This window comes from Helicoverpa zea, chromosome 2 (assembly GCF_022581195.2).
Source record: "Helicoverpa zea isolate HzStark_Cry1AcR chromosome 2, ilHelZeax1.1, whole genome shotgun sequence".
In the NCBI taxonomy this organism is placed as follows: domain Eukaryota; kingdom Metazoa; phylum Arthropoda; class Insecta; order Lepidoptera; family Noctuidae; genus Helicoverpa; species Helicoverpa zea.
The window spans coordinates 11,310,328-11,337,067 of NC_061453.1; the positions used below are offsets into that span (position 1 = coordinate 11,310,328).

At 35.1% G+C, this 26,740-nt stretch overlaps 2 protein-coding genes across 13 annotated transcripts; both read right to left on the reverse strand.

Moving 5' to 3' along the window:
* Positions 1 to 8,093: 8,093 nt before the first annotated feature.
* Positions 8,094 to 13,177, reverse strand: LOC124641997 (probable uridine nucleosidase 2). 3 transcript variants are annotated; one of them, XM_047180295.1, is made up of 8 exons: positions 12,746 to 13,177; positions 11,108 to 11,215; positions 10,753 to 10,852; positions 9,941 to 10,109; positions 9,608 to 9,724; positions 9,144 to 9,280; positions 8,642 to 8,828; positions 8,094 to 8,310 (listed from the first exon to the last, which is right to left on the reverse strand). In XM_047180295.1, the coding sequence occupies exons 1-8, from the start codon at positions 12,757 to 12,759 to the stop codon at positions 8,156 to 8,158; spliced, it is 987 nt and encodes a 328-aa protein (XP_047036251.1). In that variant the 5' UTR covers positions 12,760 to 13,177; the 3' UTR covers positions 8,094 to 8,155. The 3 variants fall into 3 exon arrangements, with proteins under 3 accessions (XP_047036251.1, XP_047036259.1, XP_047036245.1); XM_047180303.1 differs by lacking the exon at positions 12,746 to 13,177 and adding an exon at positions 12,141 to 12,281; XM_047180289.1 differs by lacking the exon at positions 12,746 to 13,177 and adding an exon at positions 11,851 to 12,030.
* Positions 13,178 to 13,432: 255 nt separating this feature from the next.
* On the reverse strand, positions 13,433 to 25,039 carry LOC124641938 (probable uridine nucleosidase 2). 10 transcript variants are annotated; one of them, XM_047180245.1, is made up of 11 exons: positions 24,803 to 25,038; positions 24,540 to 24,634; positions 23,421 to 23,516; positions 23,069 to 23,185; positions 20,552 to 20,665; positions 16,420 to 16,519; positions 15,908 to 16,076; positions 15,471 to 15,587; positions 15,000 to 15,136; positions 14,363 to 14,546; positions 13,433 to 14,015 (listed from the first exon to the last, which is right to left on the reverse strand). In XM_047180245.1, the coding sequence occupies exons 4-11, from the start codon at positions 23,167 to 23,169 to the stop codon at positions 13,885 to 13,887; spliced, it is 1,053 nt and encodes a 350-aa protein (XP_047036201.1). In that variant the 5' UTR covers positions 23,170 to 23,185; positions 23,421 to 23,516; positions 24,540 to 24,634; positions 24,803 to 25,038; the 3' UTR covers positions 13,433 to 13,884. The 10 variants fall into 10 exon arrangements, with proteins under 10 accessions (XP_047036201.1, XP_047036184.1, XP_047036193.1 ...); XM_047180228.1 differs by having other exon boundaries at positions 23,417 to 23,516; positions 24,540 to 25,038; XM_047180237.1 differs by lacking the exon at positions 23,421 to 23,516 and having other exon boundaries at positions 24,803 to 25,037.
* Positions 25,040 to 26,740: the final 1,701 nt, after the last annotated feature.

Below are 26,740 nucleotides of genomic sequence, written 5' to 3' on the forward strand. Positions count from 1 at the left end.
GTCCACAGCTTTCAGTATCTCGTGGGAAACTGGCGCGAAATCTTAACGAACGCGGGAGAGTTGCCGAGTCTGTATGAAGCACGCAATGTACTATGTAGAAAATGGGGATGAGAAGTAGTATTACTTTGTAATTTTTAGAGCACTCTCATAATTACCTGTAGGTTATAATTGTTAATTAAGTAGGTAGTAAATGTTAGGGCATTATTAATGAAGTATTTTAATTTGTCATTGGATGTAAAAGTTTCAAATTTAATGCCAGATACGCGAGAATTCCTAAGTTCACTGACAAGTTCTATACTTTTTCTTGCAAGGACTCGTTCAGTCACTAAAAATATTAAAAAAAATACCAAAGTTACAGGTTCTCAGCTCCGTATATACAACATGTAACTTAATTATCGCACATCCTGAAATTAGTTTATTCGGAATCGTTTACTGAATCGATTTATATCATTTTAATATAGGTAATTTTTTATCCCAAAAATAATTAAAACTACGGAAATTATTGTCATATTAACCCTGTACATTCAAAACAAATTCAAATAGACCGTAACTCAAAGTAATAAGACTTCGTGTATTGTCGGCTTTTTCCGTAGTTTCGTTATGTTGTGTCGAGTCGAGCGGCGCGCGGCGCGATATTTGCGTGCGTAGTAGTACCTATGACCAAAAAGTTCTCCAAGAATTGGTATAACTAATTTAGTAAATAACAATGCATATTCATGTTAAATTAAAAACTCAGTGTAAGTATTAAGATTATAACATAATATTCTAATTGGCGTGTTTGAGGGTGTGCGTTAATTACGTTACATGTTGTATATGTATGTAGACCTTATTTTTTGTTTCGAGTTGCGTTTTTTTACAGAGAATTTTTCGCCAAAGCAGTTAAGCATCGAACAATTTCCTCACTTTGGAAATCTCTTAAAACCCGTGACCTTCATACTCATAATCTTTGTAAATACTTTAAAACCTTTCAAGTCCATTCAATCGAAATGTTCGAACAAAAAGGTTTCTTTATGAGTCTATAGGTACCTACTTAGATATGGTGTTAAAGTACCTATGAAGTGGGGAGGGCTGGTACTATGATCCATTTTATACTTATACTAGATTCCGCCCGCGTCGTGGTGGCCTAGTGGGTAAAGGACCAATCTCTCAAGTATGAGGGTGCGGGTTCGATCCCAGGTCAGGCAGGTACCAATGCAACTTTTCTAAGTCTGTATGTACTTTCTAAGTATATCTTAGACACCATTGGCTGTGTTTCGGATGGCACGTTAAACTGTAGGTCCCGGCTGTCATTGAACATCCTTGGGCAGTCGTTACGGGTAGTCAGAAGCCGCAGTAAGTCTGACACCAGTCTAACCAGGGGTATCGGGTTGCCCGGGTAACTGGGTTTGAGGAGGTCAGATAGGCAGTCGCTTCTTGTAAAGCACTGGTACTCAGCTGAATCCGGTTAGACTGGAAGCCGACCCCAACATGATTGGGAAAAAGGCTCGGAGGATGACTAGATTCCGCCCGCGGCTTAGCCCGCGTAGATTTCCGTTATACCCCGTTTCCAAGAGAACTCTTCAAAAGTCCTTGATAAAAACTATCCTATCTTCTTTCTCAATGTGAACTCTATCTCTGTACCAAATTTTTTTAAAAATTTGCTCATTGGTTTAGACGTGAAAGCGTAACAGACAGACAGAGTTCCTTTCGCATTTATATTATTAGTAGGGATTGAAGTTACTTAGTATTGAAGATTGGTATACCGGATTTCAATAATCAATCTATTATCCGTGATTTGTAATCAGAGATTGAATTTTGGCATTCGCTCCAAAACAATGAAGACATATATTATTGAAATCCGCCCTTAAAGGCCATTTGGAAATTAAAGTTGTTCAACAAAAGCCTTCATAAACACGAACCTGGAATACCTGAACCATTTATCATGTGTGTGCATTCCGCGTTGTGGGTCTTAGATAATTGAACTAACTGGAAGCGCCATTACAAGATACAATATGTACCTACATACATTAAAATTGTCGGCAAGTTCATTTATCACCGTTTCTGTTGCTGGGAAGTTTGTTCTTCACCGTTTCTTCATAACACTGGATGGTGAAAGAGGGGTCTGTCTGATGTTATTTCACGAAAAATGAGAAAGTGGTAAAAGGCTTAATTTGAATAAACGCTTTTGACTTTAGATGGACTTGACAATGATTTTATTTATGTGTCTTAAACACATCAATAAAGGCATTGTATTACACATGTATTTACAATTATGTAGTGTGCGAGAGTAACTATGTGATCGTAAATGCAAGATAGAGCTAAGTATATTTTTTTTTGCAATTGGCATTTTTTTTCGGAAAAAGCTTTTGGCGTTTCCAATGGAGTAAATGGTCTAAGGTTGTGGCGGGTTAAATTCTTCAGGCGATGTTTCTAAATTGCCTTCTGAAACTCTCTCGGATGATTTGAGCAGGAATTTTTCTTTTTGAACCTTTTACGGAACATAAATATAGTATTGTTTTGTTTTTGGCTTACATTAAAAGAGTGGGATTGAGATATACAGAATGTTTGGTAGGTGTGGAAAGTCGTGAAGAGGAGATAAGTATGGAACCATTTTAACCCACTTGTCTTAGAGGAAGAGCGATTTTTTATGATTTTTAAAGGCATTGTATTTAGTTATGTTCAATTAGGTAAAACCAGGTCAGTAAATATAAAGAAGTTTTTTTTCATATAGTAAATCGTTTATTATTTAAATTTCTACACAATTTGCTCTAGGAAAAAAACAACATTCAAAAAAATCAAAAATATATTTATTGGAACAAAAAGCACATTTACAGAAAAAATTGTGTTCGTTAACAGCCGCATTAGTAAAAAAAAAAAAAATACTGTGTCGCAGCCATTAGCGCCCACCTCCAAGAGAGGAGACATCAGCGTTCCAGTTCCAGAAGACAATATGTAATAAAAAGAAAACTAATGATAAAAATCTTAAATGCTAATTTATATTACTCATGCATGTGTAGAAGTGTAAATACATGTGAGTGAAAGTGTGGGTATGTGTGGGTGTATGTACATATGTTTCCATGTTTGTGTGTTTTGGGAGGCAGAAAGAATGAAAGGGACATGTTTTTTACTTTTAATTAGGTTTTTACTAAAATTTCAAGCTCTTCATAGGACAAGGAACAGAGCCACTTATGAGTTACAGATTTGCACTCGCGTGAGGTAAGGGTTGGGTATGTTAATTATGTTCATAAGTACACGTTGTCATATTTCCCTTCCACATTCTCCTTCCTCATGTAAACAAAAACACAAAATACTGAAACAGTAACAGAAATAAGTACATACGAGGAACAAAAACAACGATTGTCTATGCCCATAAGTGTAAACCTTCTCCGAGATTGCCGACACCGGGGCGACATTTAGCAAATTGCTCTGCTAACGGTACTCGCGCCACCTGTGTTTGCTTAGAAGTTTTTTTTGTTACTTGTACTCAAGAATGGGGTCTACTAATGTAGGAAGGGGATTAGGTATTCATTTGTTTTTTTTTTTATGGAATACATCTTGGTATGCATGTTGTACTTTAAATTGTTAAAATAAGAATCGATTTATGGCCAGTCCCAATATTTTACGTACAGGTACGTGATTTTGCTTACTAAAGATAGCAATTTCACATATTAACGTGTATGGGTAGTGTCGAAAGTCTATATCTAGTAAGAAATTACTTTGTACATCATCTTCCGAGCTTTTTTCCCAACTATGTTGGGGTCGGCTTCCAGTCTAACCAGATGCAGCTGAGTAGGTACCAGTGTTTCACAAGGAACGATCTCCTCAACCCAGTGACCCGGGCAACCAGTTACTAAAGATAGAAAGACATATCAGAGTTGCATGGGGTTAATTTCGAAAATTTCTAGTAAGCAAATCAACAGATGGATAAGAAATTGGGATCGGCCATAAGACATTATTTTGTACCTACATTTATATGACTTATTCAATTTTGCCGATGGGAAGACTTTTGCCTGTTTTGACGTAGTTATTAATTCTTTGAAAATGCGATTTAATCTTGAACTTTTTAAATTAAAAAAAAATAAAGGTTGTGTTAAAAAAGGCGGGGGAGGTGCATTAATTGCGTGGGTAGTTGAATTACGGATAATGCCTTTTACCTAGCAGAATATTTTTATTTTGAGCTAATGAGATTAAAAATAGCCAATTTCCTCCCACGTTACAGTGGCATTAATTTACTTGCTAATTACATTATTATAGATTAATTAACGATAATTTAGAAAGTCAATCTTCGGGTTTTTAATAAACCGCGTACCTGGAAGGAAATTACTTGGTAGGTACCTATATTAAAAAGAGTCTAAAAGTGGCACTCGCGATAAAAAATATGGCTTTCAGCTCTTGTCATTATTAGTATGAATATGGAGAAGGCATATGTCAATATGACTGTTAAGTAGGTATAAACATGTATGAGAACAGGGCAAGAAAAAGAAATGTACCTTGTAAATATATAAAGTACCTAAGCCCGTTGTATGTCCGAGCGCAGATATACGCGAGTCACAATTGTTTTCTATTGTTCTATAATCGACATACTAGCGATTAAAATAATTAGTAATTAATATTTAGGCACACCACTACAAAGTTACGTTTCTTTACTCAGATAACACGCCATCACTAATATACATAACATAGTTCAACTAAGGATAATATACGCTAAATTATGTAAGCATCCAAACTGTTTGACGATACAGCATAATATGCACAAGTTTCTAACTTCGGAACACGGCGTAAACATTGATAGTCCCACCGAGACTAAGTTAGTAGAATGCAGGAACGAAGAATTTGTCACAATGTGTGACGAGTTTACGTGGCTAAATTGGTCATTGAGTGCGTTTAAAATAATGATTTCAGAAACAAAATAAGTACCTAATTACGAAAAATAATTGTGTTATATTAAAAGAAAACCACAAATAAATAACTCTTAAAACATTGTGCTCTTCTGAACAATACCAAAATTATAAATATTCCCTCCATACAGTTTCCTTGAAATGGTTTGCCTTTATGTGTATGACACCAGATATTTCGTAAAACTCCATAATGCAACAACAAATATTTTAATATTATGCCTAGTATGTGAGCTATTTTATGTCATCAATCCGATTATAATAAAATTAACCTTCACTAATTCATCATCCTCCGAGCCTTTTCCCAATCATGTTGGGGCCGGCTTCCGGTCTAACCGGATTCAGCTGAGTACCAGTGCTTTACAAGAAGCGACTGCCTATCTGACCTCCTCAACCCAGTTACCCCGGGCAACCCGATACCCCTTGGTTAGACTGGTGTCAGACTTACTGGCTTCTGACTACCCGTAACGACTGCCAAGGATGTTCAATGACAGCCGGGACCTACAGTTTAACGTGCCATCCGTAACACAGTCCATGGTGTCTAAGATATACTTAGAAAGTACATACAAACTTAGAAAAGTTGCATTGGTACTTGCCTGACCTGGGATCGAACCCGCGCCCTCATACTTGAGAGGTTGGTCCTTTACCCACTAGGCCACCACGACTAATTATACTTTCGAATTTAATATATTGTGCTCTTCGTATAAAACGCCGCATCGCCGCTTTCCGCGATGTAAGGTCCTCAAGTTTATACATACTTATTACCGAATTCCCAACTGTGGAACCTGACAGGTATTGCGGATAAGGACTCTATGAACTGTTATGTCGTAATAGTATGTCGGTATTTATGTCAGTTCGATTTAGTTGTTTCTCAAATTAGTGTAGATAATGTGAAAGTCGGATTTTGTTTATTTCAATGTCTCTAAGATCTTTCAGATCTTTGGTTAAGTTTTTTGACAATTAATTCTGTGTGGTACATTACCTTGGCATTGTATAATGGTTAAGAATTAGAATAAAAACTTAAAATTCGTGGTACATCCCAGGAGATACAATAAATATTTGATAAAAACAATAATAATTTTAAAGGCAGCATCTTTTTGTTGACAATTAAATAAAGTATTATTACGACACTTGAAATGATGAGCGTTTACACGAAAACGTTACAAAATTGTAACCGTACAAAGTTAGGATTACCGTCATTACTAAGTACTTGGTAAGCATTAACGTGTGTTATTGCATATTAAAACTTGGGCCTCAGGCTCCCCTTACACCCGTATACAGCAAACTTTTAGTCGGCCGATTGTTTGGGCTCATAAATTAGTATGAAGATTAATGGTAGTACATTAGAAATATCAAGTGTTAAGCCGGTATCAGACCGACTGAAAACTTTGATTGGAATCAAGATTGATTTGTATGTATGTATTTATTTATTATATTTTATGTATTATTTATTTATATATATATATTTTATGTTGTGCACTTTTAACTTTCTCTTCCCTGCCACATCTCTCAATAGCTCAATAGGTTTGCTCAATAGGTTTGCTGTTAGAGAACCCAACTCTGGGTTAAGCTCGTGTTTGCACATGACTTCTCTATATTATTACTTATTTAATATACTGTGTACAATAAAGAATAATAATAAGATTTTCTTTGGAATTTTTGTTTAGCCAACTGTGGGCCAACTGTTTAGTCTGCAGTGAGCGGTTTCTCTTAATTTATGGTAATCCAGGTTGGTGAGTTTTGGGAGCAACCCGGGATTGCGTTTGACAAACCTTTTTACCTTTGCGGTGGAACTTTACAATGTTTTTATTAGGTTCGTGGGGGATATTTCTGTTCCCTTTTGTTTAAGTCGTAAATGTGTCTGACATTGCTGTTTTTTTTTGAGTCAGTTTGTATGACGTGGAAGGAATGCTTAAGGAGGAAAAACAAGTAGGTATAAAATGTTTTTTGATATTTTACCTGAGTTAAGGCTGAGGCTAGCTGCCGACTGCAACTGCCGACCGCACGTGTCGGGACTACATGAAAACAATTGATACCAAAGGGCGACTGCACGTGCTGCTGCCGCCCGCTTCTGTCCAAAACGGTTCCATGTTAATACGTACAAACTAGTAGTGCAGCTGCGGCAAATTTACTGCAGTCGGTCGGCAGTTAATATGTAGGGTCATCTTCTCGATAATAATACACATACCTCAAAGTAATTTTGTTATCTTGTCAGAGTGAATCTGAATTATTACAGACAAAATAAAATAAAGATATCATTGTCAATATTATCTAGAATAGTTTATATACCCTGCAGCAAACTATTACAAATAATTTACCATAAAAAAGCCATAAACTTTGTTATCCGCAATCAAAAATGGAATCAAACTTAGAATGTTCTATCATCATAAAAATATTATTTTTATTACTTGTAACACATTTTTGGGACATGAGATAACATTGAAAAGGCACTTTTGTTGAACTTTTTCGTAATAAAATTGATAGTTTAGCTTCGGGGGTGTTAGTCTGGATATTTAAACCATGCAAATATTTGATTGTAAAAGATGTGAGGAATGCGTGTTTTTAATAATACTATTGTACTGAACATTCTCATTCCTCTTTTTCAATGCCCAAATGTCTGATTCATAGACGACAACAAGCTATATTACGACTTCCATCATCATCATCTCCCGAGCCTTTTTCCCAACGATGTTGGTATCATCTTCCAATCTAAACGGATGCAGCTGAGTACAAGTGTTTCACAAGGAGTTACTGACTATTATGACCTCGTCAACCCAGTTACTCGGGCAACTCAATATCTACACAAGACTTCTACCACTTGGCAAGACTGGTTGTCAGACTTACTTACTGACTTCTATCTATCCGTAACGACTGCCAAAGATTTTTAGTGACAGATCATATTAAGACTTTATTACACATAAATTATTTTTTCGTAAAAATGATGGGTACCTTAATCTAGTGTGTTTCCAACGTTTCCTTCATGCTCTGCCATCTATGGTTATCTTGAAAACTAATTGCTAGTTGGGTTTCAAACCAGTCACGAGATGGCGCAATTTTCAGAAAAGTAGAAACTCGTTTCAGTTTTCTTTCTGTCAGTTTTCTTCCTCCATTGATGCTTTTCGTAGACATCACTAGATGTAGCTTTAAATATAAAAAAGAGCTTTTAAAATACCTTTCTAAATCGATGATTATAAAAAAAAGATCAAATAAAACAGCATATTATAATATTAAAAATATGTATTTTTGCATTTATAAATACAAAATTATTCCATGTCTAACTTTCATACTTTTTCATATTTTCTGGAAGGTTTCGTCTCAACTTTGAAAACATCTAATAAAAATTCCCTGTATTTTTCTGTTTTTACTGAATAAGCTATCCTGACGTTAGCTTTTTCTTTTTCAACAAATTCGTTCGTGCAGATGCCCCTTTTTTCACCTGCAAGAAAGTAGTAGGTATTTTTATGCATGTAATTATGCTGCCATCCGTATCTTCTTACTAAACATTCACTTAGTACATTTTAAAACTAAGTCTTAAGACTGTCTTCATTCATTTAATTGAAATGGTAAATAAAAAACGTATTTAAAAATAGCAGATTTAATTTTCAGTCAATGTCAGGTCATTTATTTAATCTAGGCCTTTACAAGCACTTATCAACGTCAAATCCCAATACAGCCTAAATTTTGTCCGAATACGGGAAAGTTCTTCCCGGAATGAGGGTGAAACCGCGGGCAAATAGCCAGTTACCAATATAGTTACCCAAACTCACCACAAACAGTGATGTCGTTCTTCGAATACTTGTATTCCTCCACTAGATCTGGTCTCAGGAACAGGGAGACTGTTGCAGGATCAAGGGCCTGCCAGGTTCCTTCTAACGCTAAGGACACCTTCTCATATTTATTCTGGGCTTTCATTATTTCCGTGTCTATAGCTCCTAACAGATTCTGTCGCCAGTCCTGAAATTGTAAAGCTTCTTGTAATTATTGACTGTTAGTAAGATCAGTATACTAAGCATCTGGTAACTTTTCTATTTATTTTGAAAAATTATTTCGAATCCTGCTTATGGAACATAAAAAAGATTTTTTTTTGTTTCAGCCATAATTAGGTACTCATGATAGCTAAAAAACTTCTGCGCATAACCGAACCAAGGCATTAGAGGATCGGCTTCAATGAGGCCAAGTTTTTGAACAGGGCTGTATAATATTGATATTTTTGCAAAGCTTGAAAGCAGTTCATGCTTTAAGGTCCTGATTGCACAAAATATTACTTGCCTTGCTAAAATTGAGATACTGCTTGGCTTGTGAGAAGGGGAATACTGTAACTTTGTCCGGAGTAGCATTCTGTGCCACAACGTGATACGCTTCTACATCCATGTGAGCGTTGAATTCTGGAGTCGGATTCTCAGGACCTAAAAATAATTAATGATTGAACATTGAGCCATAGTGTAGAGAAGGTCGCTCCTAAGTTCTGACCGGTCCTTTTGTAAATCAATTGAAGACACCTATGTTCAGTAGTGGTCGTCCCATGGCTGTAATAATGATTGGAGTCATAATCATTACATCCATTGTACGCTGAACATATTTCTAGAAGGGCCTTTTGAAGAGGCCTGTGTACAAGGGGCTAAACGCAACCCTCGTCAGGTCTTCCAACCACTATTGGGGTGATTTTGATTTTGCATTGACAACCATACAGGTGAAAAGTCTAATATTTATAATCTGTATTTGTAAATACTTACTATGGATATGTCCTGCGCCAATGTATAAATGGTTAAGCCTTGACAAAAAACCAGGGTCCAATTTTATTGCTAATGCAACATTAGTCAAGGTCCCGATTGTTATTACTGTTAGGTTACCTGAAACGAGACCAAAAATATAATTATAAAATAAATTATATTTATGATTGCAAATATTTTTACGTGATAGAGAAAAATGTATAAATCTAGTAAGCAGCAGTAAAAATCGTATCCATAATTTTGTCCTTTTGGTCCTCTTCGAACAATCCTTATATTAAAAGAATGACTTAAGATTTAACAATGACAATATATGTAGTATCAACATGACTCTAGTACCTTCGTAAGTCTTAGAGTAATCAATGAGTGCGTTAACAGCATTTTCAGTCTTCGCTGGCACGAGATCGGGGAATGTTTGCCCGCTGTCTCCCAAACCATCCTTGCCATAATAGTCTGTCACCGAAGGAGTTGTTACTAGAGATGCCTTTGAACCTCTGTAGATTGGCACCTGGAATTTGATCGTAAGATTCATAATGTCTCCATACCAAAGGAAGAATTAGAGTAAACAATCATCTGACAGTTGACCCGTCAGTTGGCATTGTTATTAAAGAAAATCTTGATTCCATTCAAAGTTTTCAGTCAGTCTGATGCTGGCAATTTGTAATGCGCGTAACTACCATTCATCTTCATACTGATTCATGAGCCTAAACAAATTAGCAGTCGACTAAAAATTTGTAGTATCCAAAACAATAATTTCCTGACCATTTGGGTAGACCTATGATTATCTTTAATAATAAAATTGAATGTGTCCACATTTATCTTCATTACCATTTCTTATCTCAGTAGGCGAAGTCATAGTTCAACAAATTGTCTCTCATAATCAATTTGTTGGATTACTAGAATTACATAATAATTTGCATAATTAAATAAGTAGGAAACTGTTTTTTTTTGGATTTTGCCTAGGATTTCACAATTATTCACAAAGATAGTTTGAGGTATTGCGCTAGCAGATGTGTAATTGTGCTAGTAGGTATTCAATTGCGCTATTCGGTGCTTATTTGGTTGCTTCATTGCACTAGTAAGTGCTCAATCGCGCTAGACGATTCCTTCTGAGTGGTAAACAAAAGTGCTGTCTAAATATTTGTACTCACATCTTGCCTTTTGGCGACTCTGAGTATCCTCTGGTTATTGTAGTATACGTTATCTTCGTTCGTGTTTCCATTTCCAGTTGTCAGTGCCACTAGCTTTGGTCTGAAAACAACATCGTACAATATGTAAATTTTAGTCTATGATTTTACATTTTCTCAACTGATTACATATAACAATTCTAAACGGGTATTTGTGAATCATAATAATTATTTCTGAAAAGAGCGACTAAGGATCTACTTCCCGATTTTACTACATGCTGCCCAGTTTTGCTATTAGTGTTTGAGTTTTTATTAGAGGCTGAAATCTATTCGTTCTTTTTCTAAGTTTCTTGTATTGAAAAATATATTACTAACTTACCCGTCAAAATGTCTTTCGTACAGCAGAGCCAGGAATATGGCCATGGCATCATCACCGCCGGCGTCATTGTCTATTATGAACTTCGGCTTACTATCCTCCGTTGACAAGCTGACAAATAAATTAAATAAGTTACTGGTATGTACATATGTATTCGATGGAGTGGCAAACAAATTATAAGGTGCCAAAAATCTAGCATAAGTATTATAAAGATCTTATCATAAAACTTGCATAATAGAAATAGAAGATAAAACTACCTATTGCAAAACTGACCCAAATAATTTATAAGATCACTATCATATTTTATCAGTTTATGTTTCATCTTCTTAAATAAAATCGATCAATATTTTCGTTTGTAATCGAATCAATTAAGTTAACTTTACGAATGTCCTCTTACAGTCAGTACTTAGTACTCTGAAGTTAGCAACTAATGATTTTACGTGTGGCTGACTTCAGAATGGCAAAGTTTTTTGACAAGAACTGTACTAGAATACTATATTAAACTAATGAAGTCGCTAATATTTAAATGTGTTTATTTTCCTCATGCACTAAAAATATACGCCATTCTACCACACAGAATGAAAACAATTGTATTGCATTAGAAATTAGAATATGATTACGACCTGACCTACGACAAGCCAAAAGGTCAATAAAACGGTATTACTTCACAAAATTTAATGAAACACATTCTTTTACTAGCTTTTAATACACTTAACCACAATTTAACTATTAAATGAGCTACGTACCCATTAACAAACGCACAAAAATACAAAACTACACAAAATATTCGGAGATAAGACATGTCTTAACGTATGCTATTGACCGCGGCTTGAGATAAACTAAATAATACAAGATCGGTTGTATCATAGACCTGTTTACACTCGATCGATGGGCGAGTTACTGGAATGACTACTTGATTAAAACAAAAATTATGTAATTTTTTAAGATGAATGTGTTATGTACAATAAAGAATAGTTATAATGATTTTATATAACATTAGTGTTAGAGTTTCAGTTCCAAAAAACTCTTTGTGCACCTGTATAGATAGCTTGCATAAGATATTTTTGACACTGGAGGCCTCAATTTAATGCCAAAGTCAGAAGCGTTTTTTTGACAATTTTGAACGCCTTACACTCAAGTTTACCGTCACAACAATTGTGAATATAAACGTTAGTTTTTTTTAAAATATCCGTTTATTAGGCATTTTCACGCACAATTTAAAATAAACAGACATTTAAGATGAATATCAGCTTTACATAACTGATAGCGAGACGTCGTGTCGTGACTTATTTACTATTAAAATACGAACAATAGCAATCAACTCTATTGTTTACTATAATTATCTTGTGTCGTAAGAGTACCTACACAAACAAGTTCTTAAATATATGCTCACAGCGAAATTATTTTTTAATGTGAAGTCGCATTGAAAATCATATTATTTCTATTGAAAACGATTTGGAAACTATAAAGTACGAAAACAAACAACAAGAAAACTACCGCTGCCTTCAAACCAATTAAAAATCGATCACTGATAATTAAAATTGGGTTTATTCTATCTAAGTGTCAATCAGTCTTTCAAATTCTATTCTATTGTTCTAATTCCAAGAAATTCTAACAAAAAATATCAAAATATTTACTTACGCTTTTCCAGCCATTGTCTTTCTCCAGTTTCTAAACACACGAACAGTGACTATAAACGCCAGAATAACAGTGAATTTCTTTCACAACATAACAATTTTCTTTGTTTATCCACTTATCACTTCTAATTAAATACTAAACTAGTCTTAGAATATAATATGGAACAGTTTACCGACTCGTGCGCATGACGTAGATCCACGAGTGTTGACGAGCGCGCGCGAAATGTAAATACATAGGTCGTTGACCTTCGAAATATTCCCTTCTCGTTCCCGCTTTGGTGAATTCAGTTTTGTCCGCATGAATTGCGATTTTGTTTTGGCACAAATGGAGGGTGGGTGAATCATGTTATTGCTCGTCGCTTGGTGCGGTCAGTCTGTAGTTGGGTAACCATCTTGTCATTGTGAGTTCTTCCCTGTTTTCGAACGCACGTTAATTTGAGTCCCGGTTGTCATTTGAATATCTTTGGCAGTCTTTGGCACTCAGAAGCCAGAAAGTCTGACAATCAGTCTTAGCATGTGCTAGATTGCCCAGGTAATTGGCTGGGTTAAGGAGATTAGATACGCAGTCGCTCCCTGTAATACACTGGTACTCCGGTGAGACTGAAAGCTGATCCCAATATAGTTGGGAAAAGGCTAGGCCGATTAGTCTTAAGAAATACGGTGACATTAGGAAGAAAATGAAACAATGCCGTATGGCGGTTGTTTATAAATAAACTTATACAAACATTTTATACTTAATTATGAACATTATGCTTATCGCTAAATAACCTAACTGATTGAAAAATATGCTAATCAAACTGATTGATATAATTGCTGCTATAGTTTAGGCATTTGGTTGTAGATACTCTTCGATTTAACCCTTAAAAACGAACAAGTTTTGTTATAAAAATATTTGAAAATAAATAACTTATTCGAATGTTTTGTTAAACATGTGTCACACGTCCGTAATTTTTTTTTATAGTGTAACACCGGTCTAAGGTTTTTTTAATGATTATTATTTAATACAGTACAGTGGCCACAAATAACTTTGCCGCTAGGAAGTTTAACTTTATGAACAAAACATTAATGCACATACGTCAGGCATCTAATGGCTGTAGATTATTAATTATATTTGTCACAAAAATTACGTTATTTTTAATTAAATCAAGGCGATAACTCAGCGGAGTAAATATCTATTAAAAACTTCTTATATCTGTCCTTATTGGCTGCATACATCAGTCTTGCGTTTGGATGTTCAGAAGAAAAGTCGTTTGTGTTTATTGCTCGTTTTTCACCTGTAAATTATAAAAAATATTTTTATATAAATAACTCACTTTTCACTCATTTTGTTTGTATCACTTTCTTACCACTTAAGCATGTAATGCATAACCTAAACTTTGCTACTATATTTTGATAAGGGTTTGCAAAATTCACCAGTACAATCTTTACTTTTATTATGAACGCGAAAATAATTCTTTCAGTCTGCTTCCACTCCAAAACTAATAACCGATTTAAATGAAAGGTACTCAGAAAGCCTGAGAAAAGATATGGGTACTTTTTAAAAGTTGTTCCCTCATACAATGGGTGGAACCACGAAAAACTGCTTATTTATAATAATAAAGTATGTAGATCAATAAATTACCTTCCAATAAAATGCTAAAGTTAGAATTCCTGTATTCATCAGCAATATCATGCAATGCCACAGCAGTTACTGCCGGGTCCAGCTGTGTCCAGGCGGTGTAGCTTTGAGATGATATCCTTTCAAATCCGTTCAGAGCTCTCATTGTTGGCGTCGGAATTTGTCCTAAGACATCTTCGCGCCAAGTCTGGAAGGTAAATATGCATAAATGAGGGATCTCTTACAAAATTGGTTTAACATACACATAATTGGCCTTTTTACTATCACACATCTGGAGAACATATCGTTCCATAAAACTAAGGTTAAGGCTTGATTACCTACCACGCTTTTTGAGATGCATTGACAATGCACATAATATGTGCAATGTCTGGTATGTGTTAGTCTTCCATTTTAATTCGACTTATTTCGGAAAACGTGTTGAAATGTGAGTCCCAGGTCTTTGATTGAATAACTTTGGCAGACCAGCCAGTCTAGCCGAGGGTGCCAAGATGCCCAAATAAGTGAGTTTACGAGGTCCGTTAGGCAATGAATCCATACAAAACCCTGGTACTCGACTGCATCCCATTGGACTGGAAGTCGACCCCAACATAAGAAAAGACTCAAGAGTTTAATCTTATTATAATTCTTCTAAACAACTTACTTGAGATACATTCAGCGTGTCGTAAACTTGTGAGAACGGTACAAAAGTCACTTTGTCAGGTGTAGCGCTGTCAGCCACGATGCGGTAAGCTTCAGGGTCCACGTGGGCGTTGAATTCTGGCTTAGGGTGTGCTTCACCTAGAATAGGTACAAATAATATATACTTGGATAAGATATGCACTAGTTCCGAAAATACGGAATACGATCTGAAGGCTCTAAAGTAAGCCGAATTTACACTGCCATACCACTTATCAGGGCAGGTCACTTATCACTAAATATGGATAAAACAGACGTAGTGGTGTTACCACAGGTGGGATCATTCAAAAGATCGAGAGTTATTCTCCAGGCCATCAAAAGGCTAGGCATTTGGTCGCAGTCAATAGGACAGTTTTGTTCTTCTTGAATGTAGATACCAGTGGGTCTAGTATATACGAGTATTTTAATAAGTAAATGGATTGGTAATGAAACTTACTATAAATATGACCACCACCAACGTATAGTTGATGAAGTCTCCCGATAAAATCAGGGTCGAGCCGTGCCGCCAACGCTAGATTCGTTACAGGACCAACAGCTATTATTATCAGATCTCCTGAAAAAATTGAAAAGAATAGGTGTCATATGCTAATTAAATTGATCATGTCCACTCCACTGGGATCCAAATTTTTTTCACCAATTGCATGGTGTTTCACTTTTTCTAAGAGCCAACAAAGACGCATTTGCCCTTTGACCTTATTGAATCGCAGTTGGCAATCTGTTGTCTTATACCCAGAAGGCTTTTGAGTTTCTTAGTCTAAATTCCACTAAGTTAGATAAGTTCTTAAAGGCTTTCCATTTCTTGAGCATGCCTTCTTCTTCTTCTTAAACCTTATTCTTTTTTCTTCGGCATATAATATTATTAACATACTATACCTTCATATTTCTTGGACAGTTCTAAAAGAGCAACTGCAGCGTATTGGTCCTCATAATCAATAGGTCCCGCAGCCATATAGCCGTCGTCACCCAAGCCATCGTAACCATAGAAGTTGTCGGATTCTATGCCGCCTATCACGGCTTTTGAAGCACCTTTGTATATTGGCACCTGGAAATACAGTAAGATGTGGATAATATGACAAGATTTTTTGATTTTAAGATCTTTAATTTATTTCCATAGGAGTTTGTTAAGTTATTGTCTGAAAAAGTCAATGTCATTTTTCAGGGTCGTTGGTATTTTGGAGTGAATTGCATTTGAGTGCCAAAAATATTCGGAAATTATTATTGAATTGATATCGTGAATTTAGAAAGGGAACAATACAGCAGAACAATTTTAATATTTTGTTCACAACAAAAAATGTTCACTTAATATGGATCAAGGTTTAAGCCGCACAAAAATATTTAGGATCAAGGATCAGTGTTTAAGATAAAAGTATAAACAAAATACTAACATCTTGCCTGTCAACTAATGATAGTATTCTATCGCTGTTGATTACCGCCTGAGATATGTTCACATTGCCGAATGTCGCTGTCAAGGCGACTACGTTTGGCCTGAAAATAAAAATGTTTGTATTAATTAATACATACAGTCATGGACACATAATTAAAGCCATTGTTGGAATCTTAACTTACTGGGGTATTTCATCTGTATTTCTTTTTTCAGATAGCCATGGGAACTTTCTTTTCTACTTTAAAATATTTAAGAGGGTATTGGGAAATGTTAAAACTTAATAACTATATTCAATATCCCGCATCTAGTTTTTTTTTCACTTTATCCGAATCCCGGGCGGTATGATCCATAAGAAAGCCTGTCCATCTAATTAAAGACACTCCATTTGCTCAGGGGAAGAAATAGTTAGAGGAGTAGGAGAAATAGGACCTTTCTACAACAACATTCCCTACACTATAATTAAACATTTCAATAAGTATAATAATTTAGTTCATTTCATTTTACCTCAGTAACAGTACGACATCCCTGAACGAGCAAGCGGTCCGTTTTGTAGAAGTCGCTGAGGGAATTTTCTTCCATGCTTAATTAAAATCTGTGTAAAATTGATCGATGTTCAATGTATGACTTATTGCCATGGTATTTTTCGCCTATTACCAGTTTTTGTTTCATTGGATTTGCAATAGGCCAAACTAAAACCGCCATAAGTTGCCCGATCAAAGAGTTATTTTCACTACTCTTGCAGTGTTCCTCAGAACTTTTTAACCGACTTCCCAAAAAGGAGGAGGTTATCAATTCGGCCGGTATGTTTTTTTTTTTCTAATTTGGAAAGTCCTAATGACCGGTAAATTATGCTTAGTTTATAACAATATGCTTGTTTATGAATAATTATAGTACTTGAATTTGCCTATTTTTAACCGACTTCCCAAAAAGGAGGAGGTTCTCAATTCGGCCGGTATGTTTTTTTTTTCTATGTATGTACATCGATTACTCCGAGATTTATAGACCGATTTACATGATTTTTTTTTGTTCGACGCGAAATAGCTGCCAGTTGGTCCCATAGTCATCAGTTCAGGATCTGATGATGGAAACCCTGAGAAATCGAGGGCAACCTTGGAAAGTTGTAGGCATTCATAGGGTAAAAACTTGACACTCAGATGTATGCCTGAAAGCACTATTCAACAGTGAAGGTTTGGAGCTGACCTGATGATGGAGACCAGAGAGGGTTGAGGGAACTCGACAACTGAATATGTAAACTACCTCGTGTTTGGGCTTGTATTATTTGTATTGACGAGACCTTTGCAACAGTGAAGGTTTGGACCTGACCTGATGATGGAGACCAGAGAAGGTCGAGGGAACTCGGCAACTGAATTTGTAAAATACCTCGTAATTGGGCTTATATTTTTTGTATTGATGAGAACTTTCCACTTATACGGATAGTGACAACTATTCGTATCACTAAAAAGATGTAAATAAAAAACTATTTACATACAAATTAAACCGACTTCCAAAAACACTAAAAAGCAAAAAAAAAAATAATTTTAGGTGCATTGGCCTAGAAGTCGGTGGCAAAATTAACTTAGTAACATCCATAAGACACCGACTTCTAGGCCGATGCACCTAAAATTAGTTTTTTTTTTTGCTTTTTAGTGTTTTTGGAAGTCGGTTTAATTTTTTTGTAATTAGTAATACCTTTCTGAAGGGTCTTATACTAAACAGTAGCGACCAGCCCCACACTATAACATTTTCGCCTCCTACGTTTGAGAACTTTCTTGGTGTACTTTGGTTCCATCACATGTTTTGGAAGTGACTAAAATCATTTTTTTTTTTAATTCTTCAAATTTCTTTGTTTTATCAGATAAAAATCATTTTCAATACTTGTTCAGAGCAACTTTCACCTTTGCTAGAAAACGCCAACTACAGTATGGACACCACGCGGTGCTTTTCCAAAAGTAACATCTTCCGATACACATGCACTACAGTTTTTCCCGACCCGGCTGTTATCTTAAAGTTCTGCAGACACAATTTTCGTCCTTCTAGCATTAAATAACTCCGAAAAAACAGTACTGAATAATATTAATGGTTCTCTATTTTCGTTATAACACCACTGTGAAATCTGTTTGCGGACAAGTTTTCCTTGGCGTCGGTTTTCAGTTGTTCTCAAACCTTGACTTTTTGAGTACCATTAACAAGGCATCTTTAATAATAATTTTATAACCATGTCCTTATTACAGTTCAAGTGGTATGAATGAATCCGCATGACAAAACTTTATTTAAAAAAGCCTAAAACATTTTACTTACCAGAATTTTTGTTTTAGTCGTATTGATTGGATTAAAATGAAAAATATTAATGAAGGGAACCTAAATTATTAGGTACCTAATTTGAGTTCTCATAAATATTTTACTCACTTAAAAAAAAAGTATGGTGACTATTTCTATCTTTCGTTTTTTTTTTCTTAACTAGGCATTTACTGTCTTTAATTAGCTCACCAGCCAAGTATCCGCTACAAAAGTAATGGCCTTACTACAAAAACTTTAACCACTGTTTTACACTTGTCTAAAAAAAATGTGGCTCCAAAATGAACCATATGTCAACGTCATAATTTGACATTTTTTTAGACAAGTCTTAAACTGACGTTAAAAAGTTTTTGTGGTAAGACGGTTAGTGTTCAGTTCCCATAAAGCGTTATAACTAAAGTATTAAAGAAAGAAAATATTTTTTGTCCTTAATTTAAAGAACACAATGTAATGTTTGTTTTAATAATTATTACATTACAGTTTATACCGTGCTTAAGCTCATGTCAGTACCATAACTATTTATTTTACTTCGAGTCGGGGGGTGTCTTTAATTATGTGTCCATGACTGTATATACTTACTAATTACAAATTATATAATAAAAAGGAAACATATTTTAGTTTGTACCCTAAAGGCTCCAAAACTACTGACCCAGTTTGAGAACTTTCACGATTGAAAAGCTGATCTATCCCGCACTAGTAACAGAGCCTATATTGAGAATCGCACACAGGCGGTAGTATTGAAAGGGTATGTATCTGGCTGGAATTATGTTCCTTCTGGTGTACCTCAAGGCTCAATCTTAGGACCTCTGTTATTTACATTGTTTATCTCTGACATAAAAAAGTGTTTCGAACATAGTTACATCCTACTTTACGCAGATGATATGAAGATACACAAAGTTATTAAAAATATATCAGATGCTAGGCTACTTCAAAACGATTTAACGAGGTTCGAAGAATATTGTGTACTTAACAAACTCCAGCTAAACGTTGCCAAATGTCTCTAACTTTTTTATCAGGGTACTGGCATTAACTCATATTACGAAACCAGTATTACGAACAAGTTGGCAAAAACATTAATTTCAATAACATACGAGTCATTTCCATTTCACATGCCACAAATGACACGCGAAATATTTTTGAATGTGACTCTTTTAACAGTAGGCACATGTACATACTTACTCTTTGTCGTGAATGACAATGACGCACTAGCATAATGATTAATTTAACTAAAAGTTAATAATTTCTATTTCTGTGTAATAGGTAAACTAAGTCAAGGTGTTATCTAATTATTATCTATGCAAATGAAATGTTTTTAAGATTGACAGTCCTACAGTGTAATGCCAATGATTTTATTTTTCTGCCATTAATTCGGAAAGTTAAAGCAAAAGTCAAAATAAAATGTTATTACTTCGCGAACGTTTCTGACAACATTTGTATAAAGTAATTTCTGCCCGACCTTGTGCTAAAACCCAAACGGGCGATACCGTGCAGGTTACCTGTCTAAGTTACATTTATGGTTTAAAAATGAATGGTACATAATCATGCAATTTTTAAAAGTAAGTATTGTTATTAAGAAGATTGTTTGGTTGATATTTTGTACTCTAAAGTCTCTAAAATTACTGAAGCGATTAGAATTATTCTTTACTGATGGGAAGCTATGTAAGTCTCGTTTTATAATGTAGTAATATCCCTTGGTGATAAAATCTACAACTACTAAATCCAGGGATAGGAATAAGTTCCTCCGGGACGCGACTTAAAACGCGAGGCAGGTAGCTAATTTTAGTATGAAAACCTCGATAACAGCACAACAGATAAACATTTAATAATTGATAACATACCCGCAGAAGTATTTCTCATTGAGCAAACTCATGGTTATGGCAAAGGCATCGTCCGCGCCTCCGTCATGGTCAATTACTAGTTTCTTTCTTGAATTCGCTGCAGCGGCTTCAGGACTGAAAACAGAAAAAAAAACACATTGGTATTGAAAATATAGAGCAAAGAGCTCGTGGTTAAGCAACACTTGGCGCGGTAAGTCCGAGGATGGGTGACCATCTTGCTAGACTGGGTAGATTATGATGATATAACAAAACAATGTCCTCTGGACGCATGTACGTATTCCTTCGTGATAAAACCAATAAGTAGTGCCGCATGAAATTTCATGGGATTTCCAATAATACGACCGATTTATTAGAAAGGTTTACTAATAGGAAAATTAAGATTTTAATGGTTCACATAGACGCGCGTAAACGAGATGTAAACTTTTCATTTTCTCTCAGAGCGTCCATTAAAATCTTAATTTTCCTAGTAGTTTGTCATAACTAAAAAGTTATGACAATTTCTTCCGCACTCATAAGCATACACACACAGATAATTAAATATTATTGTTTTGCCTTTAAAACAAATTCTTTTAAAAACAATGGCCTATTAATTACATCGACACTACCACATTTCAATTTCACTTTCTTTAACATAAAAAAATCATCTTACCTGCCAAGAAAGTACACGAAAAGACACACAAATATTAATTTTCTAACAGCCATCATTATTAGCACAGCCCACTCTTCAACTAAACTTAAAATTAAAATAACAGCTCTTTTTATTAGCACTAAACTAAGTATTTAACAATCCGGTTCCGTACAATGGGCCTAATCAAAAAACGATTTTTGAAATATTTTAAATAATTATGTGTCTATAGGAACCCCATTTGAAGTTGCTTACATTATGATACAGAGAACGGTACTTTTATATCCAATTTATTATATTATATTATATATATTTAAATAAGTATTTTTCCTAATCTCTTCACTGGTGATGACAATAATTCCTTATTGTCACGATAAGGGTTTTGTAATCTAGCATCGCGGGATATATCTTCAAGAAATCTAATGATAAACTTAAAGTACTTGTCACAGTCAATGATAGGCTATTGAAGATATTCTAAATAGAGTTTTTTTTATATATTTTTCACAATGTAATGCATGTATTCCTATGTCGGTATATATAAATTATGATCCCGTTATGAGTATGTATAATTTATTTAAAAACAAACATGAAAATAGCAGGTCATGTTACAGATTGGCGTTTCATTTATTTTTGGGTACTGAATAATTAACACCAAAAGCACTTAAATACTTTTAACTAGCTACAGTTTTGCCTGTAATGTGACACACGCCTTAAAGCCTAAAATTAGACTGGAGTTGCATTACTTATTGGTAAAACAAGTAAGCGCAACGCAAGGAAGGTTTATGTTTTTATCGAAACAACAGCCGATTTGCCGCGGTACCGGGATAAAGTATAACTTATGTTACTCGGGAAGAGTGCAACTTTCCTACAATGAAATATTTTCTTAAATCGGTTCAATAGCCCATTCCCCTCCTCCTCCTCCTCCGAGCCTTTTTCCCAATCATGTTGGGGTCGGCTTCCAGTCTAACCGGATTCAGCTGAGTACCAGTGCTTTACAAGAAGCGACTGCCTATCTGACCTCCTCAACCCAGTTACCCGGGCAACCCGATACCCCTTGGTTAGACTGGTGTCGGACTTACTGGCTTCTGACTACCCGTAACGACTGCCAAGGATGTTCAATGACAGCCGGGACCTACAGTTTAACGTGCCATCCGTAACACAGTCCATGGTGTCTAAGATATACTTAGAAAGTACATACAAACTTAGAAAAGTTGCATTGGTACTTGCCTGACCTGGGATCGAACCCGCGCCCTCATACTTGAGAGGTTGGTCCTTTACCCACTAGGCCACCACGACTTTTTTCCCCAAAAGCCCAAAAAAAGTTTCCTATTTAGGATCTCTATTGAGGATCTCTAACTCTCTTTTCTACTGGTTATGTTAATATACTATAGAACTATACAATATACTATACAATGTAGTACATGAATATGAATAGATAGCGTAACCTCGTTTTTCTTTTCTCCTATCTTAATTACTAGAACTTAGCAACCATTATCTAAAGCAGTTAGAACTGACTATATAATGTTAAGAACATTTTTACAATTTAGACAGTTTGTATATTTTATGTTTATTATCTCAATGTCACGATGTCTCTCTTAAAATCACGGAAAAACTTCATCATAATCTTTACGTACTAGTTATTTCTAGTGGCTGTCATTGAACATCCTTGGCAGTCTTTACGGGTAGCCAGTAAGTCTGACACCAGTCTTACCAAGGGGTATCGGGTTGCCCGGGTAACTGGATTGACGAGGTCTGATAGGCAGTCGCTCCTTGTAAAGCACTGGTACTCAGCTGAATCCGGTTAGACTGGGAGCCGACCCAAATTAGTTGGGAAAGGACGCGGGAGATTTTAGATAAAAGAGATGAGCTTGCACTATATAAAAGGCACTTACTCTGTATAATAAAATATCAATCCTACGGCAGTTCCCACCACTAACAGTAAAGCTACGAGCGGCACTCCAATGTACAAAATCAGTCTTTTTGCAGCTACCATTGTTTCTTCTTAACTCCTGAAAAAATAAATTGATACTAAGCATATTGTATTAAGATGTAGACAAAATAGGTACCTTCAAAGTATATCGCAAAAACAGCATTTTTAAATGAAATAGTCTTACCCTGAAATTACAAGTAAAAATACAACTTTTAGGTATTTATTTGCCCCGGATGTATATTGAAATCTGTACCCAAGATTAAATGTTTTTATCAAAACAAAACACGAAATCTTTAATAACATACTATACCTACTGATAAGGTATGTTCTGGAATCGAGCTGCCGACTGCACGTGCAGCGGCTGCATGAAATCGGTCGATATCTGGGTTGGATTTGACGTGCTGCTGCCGCTGCGGGCGGAAACGATTGCACGTAAACACATACAAGCCATAACTGCAGCTGCTGCACTCGCGGTCGGCAGTTGCAGTCAGCAGTTCGCTTTCAAAACGTGCCTTTATTCATTTCATAACATTGTGTATAATTTAAAATAAATGCTTGATCATAGAAAATCTAGAAACTTGATTAAATTTAGATTAGATTTTGATTTTTAATCGTTAAATCATGACGTATAAGTGATATTTTTGTAATATATAAAGTCACGATTAAAATAATAATATTCATTTATCCTGATAGGCTCACGAACTTGTTATGCTAAATTAATTACAAATATACATCTTTAATAAATAAAAATTTCTTTAAATTATCCGAAGTCTAGTATAAAAATTCTTATTACTAGATCTAAAATTTAAAATATACTGGCTTCCATGATAGGTTTCACCCGTACCAGGAAGTACTTAATTTACCCAAATAAAAAGTAGCCTATAGCTTTCCACAATATATAGGCTAACGTTAACTTGACGTTACCGATTTAAAAAAATCTTTCAGTGTTTTAACACTTCACAACATGACTTCAATTCCTCCGCATCACATGCCCATACCGTGACAGCCGGTTTTCACGCAGCTTTTATACAAAGTAAAGATACAATGCTTCTAAAACTGGCTGAAACGTTTTTGAACTCTAAGTATGTCTATCAATACACCAATAAATCAATAAAATGATTTACATTCATAAAAGTAATCACTCATTATTATATCTGGGATCGGTAACTGATAGGATTCCCGACGACGTTTAGTGATGAAACACTTAGATATCGATTATAGATCGATTAAAACAATAACGATTGTCATTACACGAATCTTGTGACACCAGAAATAAGGAACCTATGTTTATCTATATTCTTTTGTGAAAAAAATACAGGTCAGTAACCTATTAAGTAACAGTTAAAAAAAAAATATAGCGTTTTCTAATATTCGGGAAATAAGGACATCACTTATTTTTGCACAATAGTAAAAAATGCACAAAAAAAAATTACCTTTCACGGCCAATTGATCAACCTACACAAATAAACACTTAAAAAATACGAACTTCCGAATTGTGAATTTCCTTCTTCTTCCTTTTTTGGTCAGTCTGTTAAAAGTCACAATATCACTTGCACTCGATTTCAATATAATAACAACCCATTTTTTTTAATTACTTCACAACATTTGAAAACAAACTCCAAAAATGGTGCGTGTGTTACACCTTCTTACAAAGTAACCCAAAGTTGAATAATTTAAAATAATATTATGTACCTACTTAATTATGCATACGTCACTTCAATTGATAAACTTTATCGATTCAAATTCGGTATCGATTTGATTAATTAAATCACTCGATTATCTTCACTATAACAATTGCGGTCACATGCTACACTATGCCAAAAATACAAAAAAAAAATGACACTTTAAATCCGCGTTACATAATGGTAATGTTGAAAAATATTATGTAAATTAGGTTTATCTACAGTTTACACTACAAATCATATCTGATTTCTAGATAAGACTGAAGACAGCATTGTTTGATAATAATTAAATAGAGTGGCCCACAATTGACGTTAATTAGTGTTAGTAAATTGTTTTGTACGTCTGGGAATGTTGCTACGCAGTTTTGTACGGTCCTTTCTTCATGACAATATTATTGGTACTTGTACTAGCTTTCCTCACATCCCGAGAAAACTGCTTCCCATTACTTTTTACATATCTTATTCTGATACAAGCTATGCTACTACCAGGTTTTATTTAAATGTATTCAGTATACGTGAAAGAGTACCTAACAAACTAATTTACATACATTCTTAAGAACTTCTCTCATTTTAATAATAGTAGGGTCGATTAGAATTCGGAAGATTTGTGGGCGCAATTAAATACTATAGTATAGTTCGGCCATTCAGAGAATGCGTTCCTGACACGTCGCGATTGAACTGACGACGTAATAACATTCATTGATTATTGATATAATAATGTTGTTTTAATGCTCCTCAATTGTTAAAACGGTAAACAACCAGCAAAAATATTTTTATCGTAACTGCAACGCCATTGCAAAGTTACGTCGTCAGTTCAATCGCGACGTGTCAGGAACGCATTCTCTGAATGGCCGAACTATAGTTAGTTAACAACACTGTTTTAAATTTACCATTAAGATTGAAGTTATTTCAATTATTATTTACAGTCAATGTTATAATTTTGTATTTTCATCTCTGTACCGCTAGGAGCCCAACGCGAGATTCGCCCTCAAACAATCATAAAGTTGGCATAATTAACTTATTACCTAATGATAATACTCTACTAATCTTACAAACAAATAAAAATCAGCGCCCTCTATGTGTAGCAACGGTAACTACTGACAAGTTCTTGGCGACCTGTACATTGTGTGTTGGAGTGTTTCGTATGACTCTTCATAGATGGCAGTGTATTCAATTAATGTGTGATTTATGAAACACAAGCCATAAAAAAATGATTTGGACCAATGTTGGGCTGAATGAAATTGTTTTTCTTAATATTATTAGCTGCAGGTGAAAATTATCTTACAGATAATCAGCACCATCTAAGCCAATATCCTTACATTCGGTAAAACTTCACTCCAGAGCTGCTCTGCGCTGCTGCAGCGCATATTTTTGCAAACATTTCAATTATCTGTCGCTAGATGGTAGCTCTTACATCATTCCGAAAACTTGTTTATTGTAATTAGTTTCGCTTCCAGATAGCCTGGGAAATTATATATTCTACTTTATCCCGGTGATAGAAGTCGTTCTCCCTTGATGTGGGTGCAACCGCGGGCGAAAGCTTGCTTTAAATATCAAATTCATAGTTTATTGCAGCAGGATTATGACTGTATACAACGTAAATCATGGGGCGATTTAATTGATGCTTTGTTATGCCCGTACCTTATTTTAATTAAACTCGTAATCATGTAGTATTGTATTATTTTACTTTAATTTTATAAGCTGGTATTTTTACGAAATAATTTACATTATTTGAGACCAGCTTCCATGGCTAGTTCACTTCCATTTAAGCCCAGAACTTCTTGTTGACTAGCCATTTTTACAACTATGTAGTGAAATCTGCTCTGTCGTCTAACGTTAGATGTCAAAATTTTTCAGTCAGAGCGTCAGGAGAGACCCTGATAAGTAGTTGAAAAAGACTTCCTGTTTTACTGGTGCGGTTGAGAAAACAGAAACAGACCGACACGACTCAA